This window comes from Haematobia irritans, chromosome 4 (genome assembly GCF_050003625.1).
Source record: "Haematobia irritans isolate KBUSLIRL chromosome 4, ASM5000362v1, whole genome shotgun sequence".
Taxonomy (NCBI): Eukaryota; Metazoa; Arthropoda; class Insecta; order Diptera; family Muscidae; genus Haematobia; species Haematobia irritans.
In genome coordinates, this window is record NC_134400.1 from 195,506,626 (window position 1) to 195,519,384 (window position 12,759).

At 29.7% G+C, this 12,759-nt stretch overlaps 1 protein-coding gene across 1 annotated transcript in view; it reads right to left on the reverse strand.

Moving 5' to 3' along the window:
- Positions 1-4,693, reverse strand: part of Eip78C (Ecdysone-induced protein 78C) — a 291,122-nt gene extending 286,429 nt beyond the window's left edge. Inside the window, exon 1 of the mRNA XM_075303816.1 lies at positions 4,462-4,693. Within this exon, the coding sequence (XP_075159931.1) occupies positions 4,462-4,517 (56 nt within the window). The 5' untranslated portion in view covers positions 4,518-4,693. The remainder of the gene's footprint in view (positions 1-4,461) is intronic.
- Positions 4,694-12,759: the final 8,066 nt, after the last annotated feature.

The following is a 12,759-nucleotide window of genomic DNA, read 5'->3' on the forward strand; positions in this document are numbered from 1 at the left end:
TCTATTCCCGCAATGGATAGTGGCCACATCGAACCTCTTCACTTCACACCAAACGACTAATGAGTATGAGTACAGCATGCCTCTAGATCTGCAAACCCATATTTACTCTAGCGAGATATATCTCTCTAATCGTTAGTTTCCTGAATTTCGATCCTCAACCTCGTCCTTCCACAAGAAGAGATCAGTCTCTATAGCCGTGAGTTTCCTTGATCCCATATCCCCATCCTTACACCAGAGGAAAACTGTCTCTCTAGTCGTTGGTTTCCATCATCCCGTGCACATTCTCATCCCTATACCGGAGAAGAGTAGTCTCCCTAGTCACGAGTTCTTGAGTTCGGTTTCTATTCCCGCAGTGAATAGTGCTCACATCGAACCGCTATACTTCACATCAAATGACTAAAGAGTATGGAGACATATGTTTCTCTAATCGTGAGTTTCCTGAATTTCGATCCTCAACCTCATCCTTCCACTAGAACAGATCAGTTTCTTTAGCCGTGAGTTTCCTTGATCCCATATCCACATCCTTACACCAGAGGAAAACTCTATCTCTAGTCGTTAGTATTCATACGTCCGTCATGCCGTTCCATCTGCAAACTCATATGTCTCTCTCTAATCTTGAGTTTCCTAAATTTCGACCCTCAACCTCATTCTTCCACTAGAACAGAGCATACCCCCTTCCTTACAACAGTCGTTAGTTTCCATTTTCACATGTACATTCCAATCTTACACCGGAGAATAGTAGTCTCTCAAGTCACGAGTTCTTGAGTTCCGCTCTATTCCGCAGTGCCCACATCGAACCTCTCCATTTCACACCAAACGACTAACGGGTATGACTACATCATGCCGTTCTCCGCAGCGTTATCGGTATCCTGCTCTGATTCCCTCATCGAGATTCTCTGGACGCTAATCGATGTTTAACACTGATTCTGTTATTCAGCGAGGTCTCTATTCTAGGTTGATTCTGTGGCAACTAATCCAGGATCAGCTATTAAAAGATAATTTATTCCATTTGTTTTATAAATAGACTATTGATCCATAAACACACTTTTGTATACCCTTTAACCGTAAAATTGTCCTCTCTCTTTTCTTTCCACTAAACAAATTACTCGTGACGTTATCTGGCCCATGAGCCCTACCCCGGCCAAAACTTTGGAATCCCGGCATTACAATGAATGGGAGAAAAATTAAGATACCAGTCATCCAAGACACAACCAGTCATCGTTCTTCACTGCAGACTCTCTAACACAATGAGACCGGTGTAAAGATCAATTATTTGTAAACTGCAACCTATTCTACATCCCTTAGGGAACTAATATGTTTCGGTATCCCCTTTTTACTCTCTCCGCAGGTTATGTCGTCAAAACTGCTAAGGCTGCATTCCCCCCGACATGGCCACAATGGAACTCAATCAGGACCATTAGTTTGTCCAGCCTGATCGATACCAGGCAAGTGTGCAGGCAAGGAATATGTTGGTTTCGCAGAAGAAAATTCACAGCGGCATTAAAATCTATCCTGTACTCCAACTGCAAGGTTCCATTAAATTTAGATACACAAACACAGACAGGTCATCATCAGCCACATAAGAGAGGTCTGGGAGACCGGACCCCCAGAAAATACACCGGAGGGAAATAACTGTTACCCCGATTTATCGAAGATGGATGATAAAGGGTGATACGGTCAAAATTTGGTCAATATAAACTTGACGTATTTCTTTCAATTTTGCATTTAAAAAACCTGAACACCCCTCATTTTGAAGGTGTGTGTGTGTAGAATGTTGCTCCTATTTTGATTTTGGAATTCACTCTTCAGTTGTCAAAATGCCGTCCAAGCAAGAAGAGCAGCGTATCAAAATTTTGCTCGCGCATCGCGAAAATCCGAGCTACTCGCACACAAAGCTGGCAAAATCGCTAAAAGTTGCCAAATCAACCGTTACAAATGTAATTAAAGTGTTTGGGGAACGTTTGTCGACAGCCAGGAAGTCTGAATCGGGGGGAAAACGAAAACCGGAAGCCGCTGACACGACAAAGAGAGTTGCCGGTAGTTTCAAGCGAAACCCTAAAATCTCTCTCCGAGATGCCGCAAATAAGCTGGGTGTATCGTCTACAACCGACAAAATACGACGGCCAAAGCGCGATCCCGGAGGCTGTACACGACGATGCTGACGAAGTTTGACTGCGTGGTAATGGACGACGAAACCTACGTCAAAGCCGACTACAAGCAGCTTCCGGGACAGGAGTTTTATACGGCAAAAGGAAGGGGAAAGGTAGCAGATATTTTCAAGCACATAAAACTGTCGAAGTTCGCAAAGAAATATCTGGTTTGGCAAGCCATCTGTACCTGTGGCTTGAAAAGCAGCATTTTCATAGCTTCCGGGACTGTCAACCAAGAAATTTACGTGAAAGAGTGTTTGAATAAACGTCTGCTGCCTTTCCTGAAGAAACACGGTTGTTCCGTACTGTTTAGGCCGGATTTGGCATCTTGCCATTACGGTAAAAAGGCCATGGAGTGGTACGCCGCCAACAACGTGCAGGTGGTTCCCAAGGACAAGAACCCTCCCAACACGCCAGAGCTCCGCCCAATTGAGAAATACTGGGCTATTGTCAAGCGGAACCTAAAGAAGACCAAAAAAACTGCTAAGGACGAGCAGCAGTTCAAGGCAAACTGGCTTTCTGCGGCGAAGAAGGTGGACAAGGTGGCTGTACAAAATCTGATGGCAGGTGTCAAGCGTGAGGCCCGGCAATTCGGATTTGGAAAAGCGAAAGCCTAACTGAATATTTTTCCTGAATTTTATACTAATTGAACTTGAAAAAGAAATTTAATTTGATTTTTTAAATAAACGATTTCACCGATTTACACGCGTCTTCCCTTGACCAAATTTTGACCGTATCACCCTTTAAGCCGGAATTGGGTACATAACATACGCAGAGATCTTGACAAAATTTATGGAAATAACTCAGAGTTCACATTTACAGGAATAGCCGGGAGGAAATGAATGCCAAAGCAAGATCACGAACCCTATTGTATTGCAAAAATATAATCAACGGTAGGATCCGCTTCATATGTGTACCTCGACATTTCGGAGTTAATGCGAACGAAAAAGGAAATACCATTGCGCTAGTAGAGACCATTTTTATCTTAAATCTTACCAGAGGACATACCCATTTTTGAATAGGTTCCCTTTTCTGCGCCTTTTGGAGCTTATTTTCTTCCTTGGGAGTTTAGGTAAGTACATTTTGGACTAAGAGAGGTTTCCGTAACCGGCCCCTCTGTTTCTTAAAAATTAAAAATAATGTTCAGAATGAGTCCCCGAGTTGATCTCGCCATGTCCGTCTGTCTGTGAACACATTTTCGTGATCAAAGTCTAGGTCGCAGTTTTGAGTCTAATCGGCTTCAAATTTGGCACGAGTATGTTATTTGGGTCAGAATAGAACCGTATTTATTTTGGAAAAAATCGGTTCAGTTTTTCCCTGATTAGCTTTAAATACTGCACAAGGAGTAGAATTAACAATCTTACTATGCATGCCAAATTTGGTTGAAATCAGTTCAGATATAGATATAGCACCCTTATATAACTTTCGCCCGATATGAACTTATATGGCCCTAGAAGCCAGAGTTTTACTCAGATGCTTGTGAAATTTTCCACAGGAAACGAACTTATATTCTGCTTATGCCAAATTTGGTGTAAATCGGTTCAGATTTAGATATAGCTTCCGTATATATCTTTCGCCCGATATGAACTTATATGGCCCTAGAAGCCAGAGATTTACTCCGATGTTTATGACAGTTTGCACAGGGACACGAACTGATATTCTGACTATGCATGCCATATTTGGTTGAAATCTGCTCAGATTTAGATATAGTTTCCGTATATATCTTTCGCCCGATATGCACTTATGTGGCCCTAGAAGCCAGAATTTTACTCCGATGTACTTGAAATTTTGCACAGAAATTAGAACTAACATTCTGACTATGCATGCCAAAGTTGGTTGAAGTCGGTTCAGATGTAGATATAGCTCCCATATACAGTATGTCAAGAAAGTCTTTTGACATTGCCAAATATTTAAAATTGCAGAAATAATTGAAGTAAAAATCGAGTTGTTAACTCGTTTTGAGAAAAATAAAATATGTATACTTTGCAAAATACATAATAAAATATTTTTTAAAATTAAATTATATTTAATTTTGGAACAAAACATAATTTTTATCCTATTGTCAAAACACTTTCTTGACATACTGTATATTTTTCGCCAGATTTACCCTCATATGACAGAGCCCAAATTTGTTCTCCAATTTACGTGAAACTTAGCACAGGGAGTATAATTAACATTTTTACTATGTTTGCCAAATTTGGTTGAAATCGGTTCAGATTTCGATATAGCGCTTATATATATATATGTTTTTCCGATTTGTTTTTCCTTCATTTAATTTGATTATTTGCTATAAATTTGTATTTGCACTTACCTGGATGCAGTAGCTTCAGAATTTTCGCCGATTATTGATGCTGTGGAATACTCCATGGATTGCCGCCAGCCCTCAAGGGGGCGGGCCTTGAGACCATTAAATTCTTATAATACATTTAAACTGTTAATGTTATAAAAAATTTTATTGATAAACCACAAAAGGATTTAATTACAGAAATTTCACTAGTGGCAACACCCGATAAAATTCAAACACTCACACACATACACTTTGACTATTTCAGAATATTTTGTATATAGTATATAAATAATCTATACTAGGAGATTTTATGCACAAAAAAACATTTTCAAAATATCATAGTTGAATTTGTAGGATTTTTCACGATATCGTTTTTTATTGTGTTCAAAATTTATTGCAATTTTAAAATATGCATTTTTTGCATCAATTCTCACCCGGTTTTTTTCATAGATTATTCTGTGTTTTGTGTTATGCAGCTTTTCGCGATGTTAATGCATTGAAACTTTAATATGACCGCATTTATCAGTTTTTGTTCGCAAATCCTAGTATCACACTTTTATGTTTTGAGGGGCGGCGGGGGGAGAGATTGGAAAAAAGCTTTTTTTCCTGCCTTCCTCTATATGAGGAGTAAAGGCAAATGCAGCACTACCACGTTTTGTTTGCACTTCTCTCTAAGGATTTGCCTATTTCTTATACTCATTCAAATGCATGCATACCCACTCAAAAACAACTGAGAATCTCTCTTATGCTTTAATTTTCGCTCGCTCTCTCACTTACTCTGTGTTTTGTTATTTCCTATAATGATAATTTGCTGGCTAAAATAAAGTCACTCACACACACTCACTGTTTAGCTTTTTGTAATAGACCTCGTTACCATTGTTGTCACTTCGTAGCATCAACTACAACAATCTACCGTTATGAAACTTCGTATGTTGTTTGTTATTATTTTTGTTGTTGCTGTTGTTGCTGTTGTTTATTGCTATTGCAATTGGGTTGTTTTGCTTGGCCTACTCTACTCTAGATGGTTGTGTTTCATTTTATATATATATATATTGTTGCGAGTATGTGTATTTTATTTGACCGGTCGGTAAATAGCTCATTTCGCCATATTGGTGCAATATAGCAAACCGCTCTATGTTTGTTTGACTCTCGTTAATTGTTGTTATTATCAAATAGTTATTGCTTTTGTAGCTTTTTAAGACTCCCTTTGTTGTTCTTTTCACATTCACGTTATATATTTTATTTTTGTAGTATATGACATTACCGGGCTAAATATTATAGCGTTATTATTTATACCTATGATAGGAGGTAACCAAGGGGTGGTGCCATATGTAAAGACAAACAAGGAAATGCAGTTTTTTTTCAGGTACTGCAATCAAACCGCGAAGAGAAAATATTTTTTGTAAAATTTTTAGCTTAATTATTATTTTAAATAAATTGTATTTTTTTTACTTATTTATATTTTTTAGTTTAAAAGAATTTTCACTGTGCCTTTATTTCTTTATATATTATATATGGCATTATTCTTGATATATAATTTTTTCACTAATCTTCATTTGTTCCAAATGTATTAGAAAATGTAAAATCAATCTCTGCTACTAAATACGTTTCATTTTTTTAATCTTTTGAAATTTTTGATATTTTAAATGCATAATTTTTTTTCTTACAATTTATTGCATTTTCTTTTACTATCAAGTTTTTTTCCGATATTTTATCCTTTCACAAAACGCACTTGTATTCGTTGTCGTGGTCACTTTAAATGTTTCCACATTTCAATGAAAACTGCATTAAAAATTCATTTTGACATTTCTTTCCATTCCATACTTCCTCCCTTAGCACCATGCCTGCTGGTCCCTCTTCTCACCGCAATCTCTTCGCCATAGGTATTTTTGCAGCAGTCCATGGTAGTTTATTTCCTTCTGTTTTTTTCCTGTTTGTCTCCTATTTTTTATTGGAACACTTGTACTAAATTTGCAACAATAATAATGTGTGACTACCACCAGCAAAGCTCTCACACAAAACGAAAGAGCAACAATTTTTTTTTTTGAGTAGAAAACTTCATCCCCTCATTTTGTTTACCCATGCAATATAAGTTAGGGTAAATAGTCACCAAAGCTAAACTCATTGCTGCACTACTGCAAGTTTAAGAGAGGACACCTTAGAATGAAAAATTCCCCTTACCAACTTCCACACTTCAAACAGAAAGTGAGTGTCAACCAGGGATGGAAAATGCAATTTTTAAGAAAGTACAAAAAAGGTATTTTTTGAGCGGAAAGGTACTTTTTACTAAATTTCAACAAATATTTCACTGGAAAATTATTGTCAAGAGACTAAATTTTAAAGAAAATAAAATTTTGACAAAATTTTCTATATAAATAAAATTTTGCAAAAATTTTCTATGGAAATAAAATTTTGCAAAAAAAATCTGTAGAAAAAAAATGTTGCAAAATTTTCTCTATAGAAATACAATTTTGCAAAAATTTCCTATAGAAATAAAATTTGTACAAAATTTTCAATTGAAATAAATTTTTGACAAAATTTTCTATAAAAATAAAATTTTGCGAAAATTCTATATAGAAATAAAATTTTGACAACATTTTCTACCGAAATAAAAAATCGATAATATAGAATCACATTCTTTTTTCGACTAAAACATTCTTGAAGTTCAATAAAATCCGGTTTTTGACTATGTCTTTTACAAAATCGAGATTTTCTTCCCACATGAACATGTTTGTTTTGCCATATTTGTAAAAGACTATTAGCAAATAAGGTTGATAAAGACTTTCTCAAAATATTAAAATATTTTGTCAAAGCTATTGTACCATAAATCTGATATCGACTCAAATATGTCTACACAAAAGGTACTAAATCATTCGCGGGGGTACTACGGTACTGACCGGGGTGAAAAAGTATTGAAAAAAGTACTATAGTACTGCATTTTCCATCCCTGGTGTCAACACATAACGAAAGAGCAACTGTGTGGTGTTTATGTATGCAAATATGTGTATTTCCTGTATACCATATGGATTGCATATAGTGCAAGAAACGTGTTTCGGGTTATCATTAAAGGAATGCAGGATAAATGTAAACAGAGAGCAGTTTAGTGAAACAAATTTTGTTGGGAAACCAAAAAGAGAAGTGTTTTTGTTAACGAAGAGTGGTGCCATATTGGCAAAAGCCTAACGAATCCAAATATATTAGTTTTACACAAAATGAGATATCAGTGATTTATTCCTATAGAAATAAAATTTTCATAAAATTTTCTATAGAAATAAAATATTGACAACATTTTCTATATAAAAAAAAATTACAAAATTTTCTATAGAAATTAAAATTTTTACAAAATTTTCTATAGAAATAAAATTTTGACAAAATTTTCTATAGAAATAAAAATTTGACAAAATTTTCTATAGAAATAAAAATTTGACAAAATTTTCTATAGAAATAAAATTTTGACAAAATTTTCTATAGAAATAAAATTTTGTTAAAATTTTCTATGGAAATAAAATTTTGACAAAATTTTCTATAAAAGTAAAATTTTGATAAAATATTCTATAGAAATATAATTTTGACAATATTTTCTATAGAAATAAAATTTTGACAAAATTTTCTATAGAAATAAAATTTTGATAAAATTTTCTGTAGATATACAATTTTCATAAAATTTTCTATAGATATAAAATTTTGATAAAATTTTCTATAGATATACAATTTTGATAAAATCTTCTATAGATATACAATTTTGATAAAATTGTCTATAGAAATAAAATTTTGACAAAATTTTGTTAAAATTTTCTATGGAAATAATATTTTGACAAATTTTTTTTTTGAAATAAAATTTTGAAAAAATTTTCTATAGATATAAAATTTTGATAAAATTTTCTATATAAAAAAATTTTGACAAAATTTTCTATAGAAATAAAATTTTGACAAAATTTTCTATAGAAATAAAATTCTGACAAAATTTTCTATAGAAATAAAAATTTGACAAAATTTTCTATAGAAATAAAATTTTGACAAAATTTTCTATAGAAATAAAATTTTGACAAAATTTTCTATAGAAATAAACTTTTGACAAAATTTTCTATTGAAATAAAATTTTTACAAAATTTTCTAAAGAAATAAAATTTTGACAAAATTTTCTATAGAAATAAAATTTTGACAATATTTTCTACAAAAGTAAAATTTTAATAAAATATTCTATAGAAATAAAATTTTGTTAAAATTTTCTATGGAAATAAAATTTTGACAAAATTTTCTGTCGAAATAAAATGTTGATAACATTTTCTATAGAAATAAAATTTTGACAAAATTTTCTATAGAAAATAAATGTTGACAAAATTGTCTATAGAAATAAAATTTTGACAAAATTTTCTAGAGAAATAAAATTTTGACAAAATTTTCTGTAGAAATAAAATTTTGACAAAATTTTCTGTAGAAATAAAATTTTGACAATATTTTCTACAAAAGTAAAATTTTAATAAAATATTCTATAGAAATAAAATTTTGTTAAAATTTTCTATATAGATAAAATTTTGACAAAATTTTCTGTCGAAATAAAATGTTGACAAAATTTTCTATAGAAATAAAATTTTGACAAAATTTTCTAGAGAAATAAAATTTTGACAAAATTTTCTGTAGAAATAAAATTTGGACCATATTTTCTACAAAAGTAAAATTTTAATAAAATATTCTATAGAAATAAAATTTTGTTAACATTTTCTACGGAAATAAAAATTTGACAAAATTTTCTATAGAAATAAAATTTTGACAAAATTTTCTGTCGAAATAAAATGTTGACAAAATTTTCTATAGAAATAAAATTTTGACTAAATTTTCTATAGAAAAAAAATGCTGACAAAATTTTCTATAGAAATAAAATTTTGTTAAAATTTTCTATGGAATGAAAATTTTGACAAAATTTTCTATAGAAATCAAATTTTGAAAAAATTTTCTATAGAAACAAAATTTTGTTAAAATTTTCTATGGAAATAAAATTTTGATAAAATTTTCTATAGATATAAAATTTTGACAAAATTTTCTATAGATATAAAATTTTGATAAAATTTTCTATAGAAATAAAATTTTGACAAAATTTTCTATAGAAAAACAATTTTGACAAAATTTTCTGTAGAAATAAAATTTTGACAATATTTTCTACAAAAGTAAAATTTTAATAAAATATTCTATAGAAATAAAATTTTGTTAAAATTTTCTATGGAAATAAAATTTTGACAAAATTTCCTGTAGAAATAAAATGTTGATAACATTTTCTATAGAAATAAAATTTTGACAAAATTTTCTATAGAAAAAAAATGTTGACAAAATTTTCTATAGAAATAAAATTTTGACAAAATTTTCTATAGAAATAAAATTTTGACAAAATTTTCTAGAGAAATAAAATTTTGACAAAATTTTCTGTAGAAATAAAATTTTGACAATATTTTCTACAAAAGTAAAATTTTAATAAAATATTCTATAGAAATAAAATTTTGACAAAATTTTCTATGGAAATAAAATTTTGACAAAATTTTCTGTCGAAATAAAATGTTGACAAAATTTTCTATAGAAATAAAATTTTGACAAAATTTTCTAGAGAACTAAAATTTTGACAAAATTTTCTGTAGAAATAAAATTTGGACAATATTTTCTACAAAAGTAAAATTTTAATAAAATATTCTATAAAAATAAAATTTTGTTAACATTTTCTATGGAAATAAAAATTTGACAAAATTTTCTATAGAAATAAAATTTTGACAAAATTTTCTGTCGAAATAAAATGTTGACAAAATTTTCTATAGAAATAAAATTTTGACTAAATTTTCTATAGAAAAAAAATGTTGACAAAATTTTCTATAGAAATAAAATGTTGTTAAAATTTTCTATGGAATTAAAATTTTGACAAAATTTTCTATAGAAATAAAATTTTGAAAAAATTTTCTATAGAAATAAAAGTTTGACAAAATTTTCTATAGATATAAAATTTTGATAAAATTTTCTATAGAAATAAAATTTTGACCAAATTTTCTATAGAAATAAAATTTTGACCAAATTTTCTATAGAAATAAAATTTTGACAACATTTTCTATAGAAATAAAATTTTGACAAAATTTTCTATAGAAATAATATTTTGACAAAATTTGAAATAAAATTTTGACAAAATTTTCTATAGAAATAATATTTTGACAAAATTTTCTATAGAATGTCCATATATTTATAAAACAAAATACCTATAAGTTCTGGACGAAAATATTATGTGTAACTGGACAGCCCATTATCCTATTTAATCTCATTAAATCGTATACAGTACGCAGCAAAAATCATGGCACCTTTGGTAATATCTCAATACGCATTAAGCATGCAAAATCATTAGTGTAAAATTTTGCGACGGTACAAATTCATTTTCAGTGTATGCCCGAATCCAATTCAGATTCCTTGCCCATAAAAAAACACCATACACATCCTCTTCAGTAGAATATACGAGAAATATTTATTCCATTTAAAGAGAATTTGTGTTATTTATTGCTTTATCTCAGCAAAAACACATTATTCTATATCGTATCTCTCAGAGTAAATTGTTCTCTTCCTTTATTTTTATCGCTTGTCTTTTCTTATTTTGTTTAACTTCCCCAACTCTGATTACAGAGAAGTAGGTCAGGGACGTTGTGCTCATTTTGCCTTATGAACAAACACAAAACGAGCAACAACAACAACAAAATGGTATGGGGGATGGGAAAGCACATCGTTGAATCAAAATGTCTTAAACCCCATTTGCAGCTGATGCTGAAGTAAAGCAAGAAACAAAAAAAGGAGAAAAAAGAGCTTTGCTATCGGTTTGTATGGAATATGGAAAATGGTTTGAATGGAATTGTTGGGGATGGGGATGATAATCATAAAGCTCCGCTAATGCTAAGAAAAGAATTCGTATGGGAAAAGCTTTCGATTTGAAGAACTCACGTGACCGGCTTTGCGTTGTTGTGGAAATTTGTAGATGAAATTAATTCATAACCTTATATAGTTTAGGAGCGATAGATAATCTATGTATAAAATGTCTTAATTTTATTTTAATGCAAACACTCACAAAAAAAACCCGAACATTTTTGGACTTGATAACCAAGCCGTAGCGAATAAATAAAAATACCATCTGGGTATACCCACAAGTTTATACTACGTCCACACTATGCTCGAAATTTCTCTTTTTCGAGATTTTCAAAACACCTTTCCATAAGAAAGCACGATTTTTCATGTGCAAAGTCTATCACTTGGAAACTCTGACTATACGTTGCCGTGCAACACCTAATCCTTCCAATTTTGTCAAAATTTTACTTCCATAGAAAATTTTGTCAAATTTGTTTTTCTATAGAAAATTTCGTCAACATCTTATTTCTCTAGAAAATTTTGTTAAAATTTTATTTCCCTAGAAAAATTTGTCAACATTTTATTTCTATAGAAAATTTTGTCAAAATTTTATTTCCCCTAGAAAAATTTGTCAAAATTTTATTTTGTCAAAATTTTATTTCTATAAAAAATTTTGTCAAAATTTTATTTCTATAGAAAATTTTGTCAAAATTTTATTTCTATAGAAAATTTTGTCAAAATTTTATTTCTATAGAAAATTTTGACAAAATTTTATTTCTATAGAAAATTTTATCAAAATTTTATTTCTATAGAAAATTTTGTCAAAATTTTACTTCCATAGAAAATTTTGTCAAAATTTTATTTCTATAGAAAATTTTGACAAAATTTTATTTCTATAGAAAATTTTGTCAAAATTTTACTTCCATAGAAAACTTTGTCAAAATTGTTTTTCTATAGAAAATTTTGTCAACATCTTATTTCTCTAGAAAATTTTGTCAAAATTTTATTTCCCTAAAAAAATTTGTCAACATTTTATTTCTATAGAAAATTTTGTCAAAATTTTATTTCCATAGAAAAATTTGTCAACATTTTATTTCTATAGACAATTTTATCAAAACTTTATTTTCATAGAAAATTTTGTCAAAATTTTATTTCTACAGAAAATGTCAAAATTTTATTTCTCTAGAAAATTTTGTCAAAATTTTATTTCTATAGAAAATTTTGTCAAAATTTTATTTCTATAAAAAATTTTGTCAAAATTTTATTTCTATAGAAAATTTTGTCAAAATTTTATTTCTATAGAAAATTTTGTCAAAATTTTATTTCTATAGAAAATTTTGACAAAATTTTATTTCTATAGAAAATTTTATCAAAATTTTATTTCTATAGAAAATTTTGTCAAAATTTTACTTCCATAGAAAATTTTGTCAAAATTTTATTTCTATAGAAAATTTTGTCAAAATT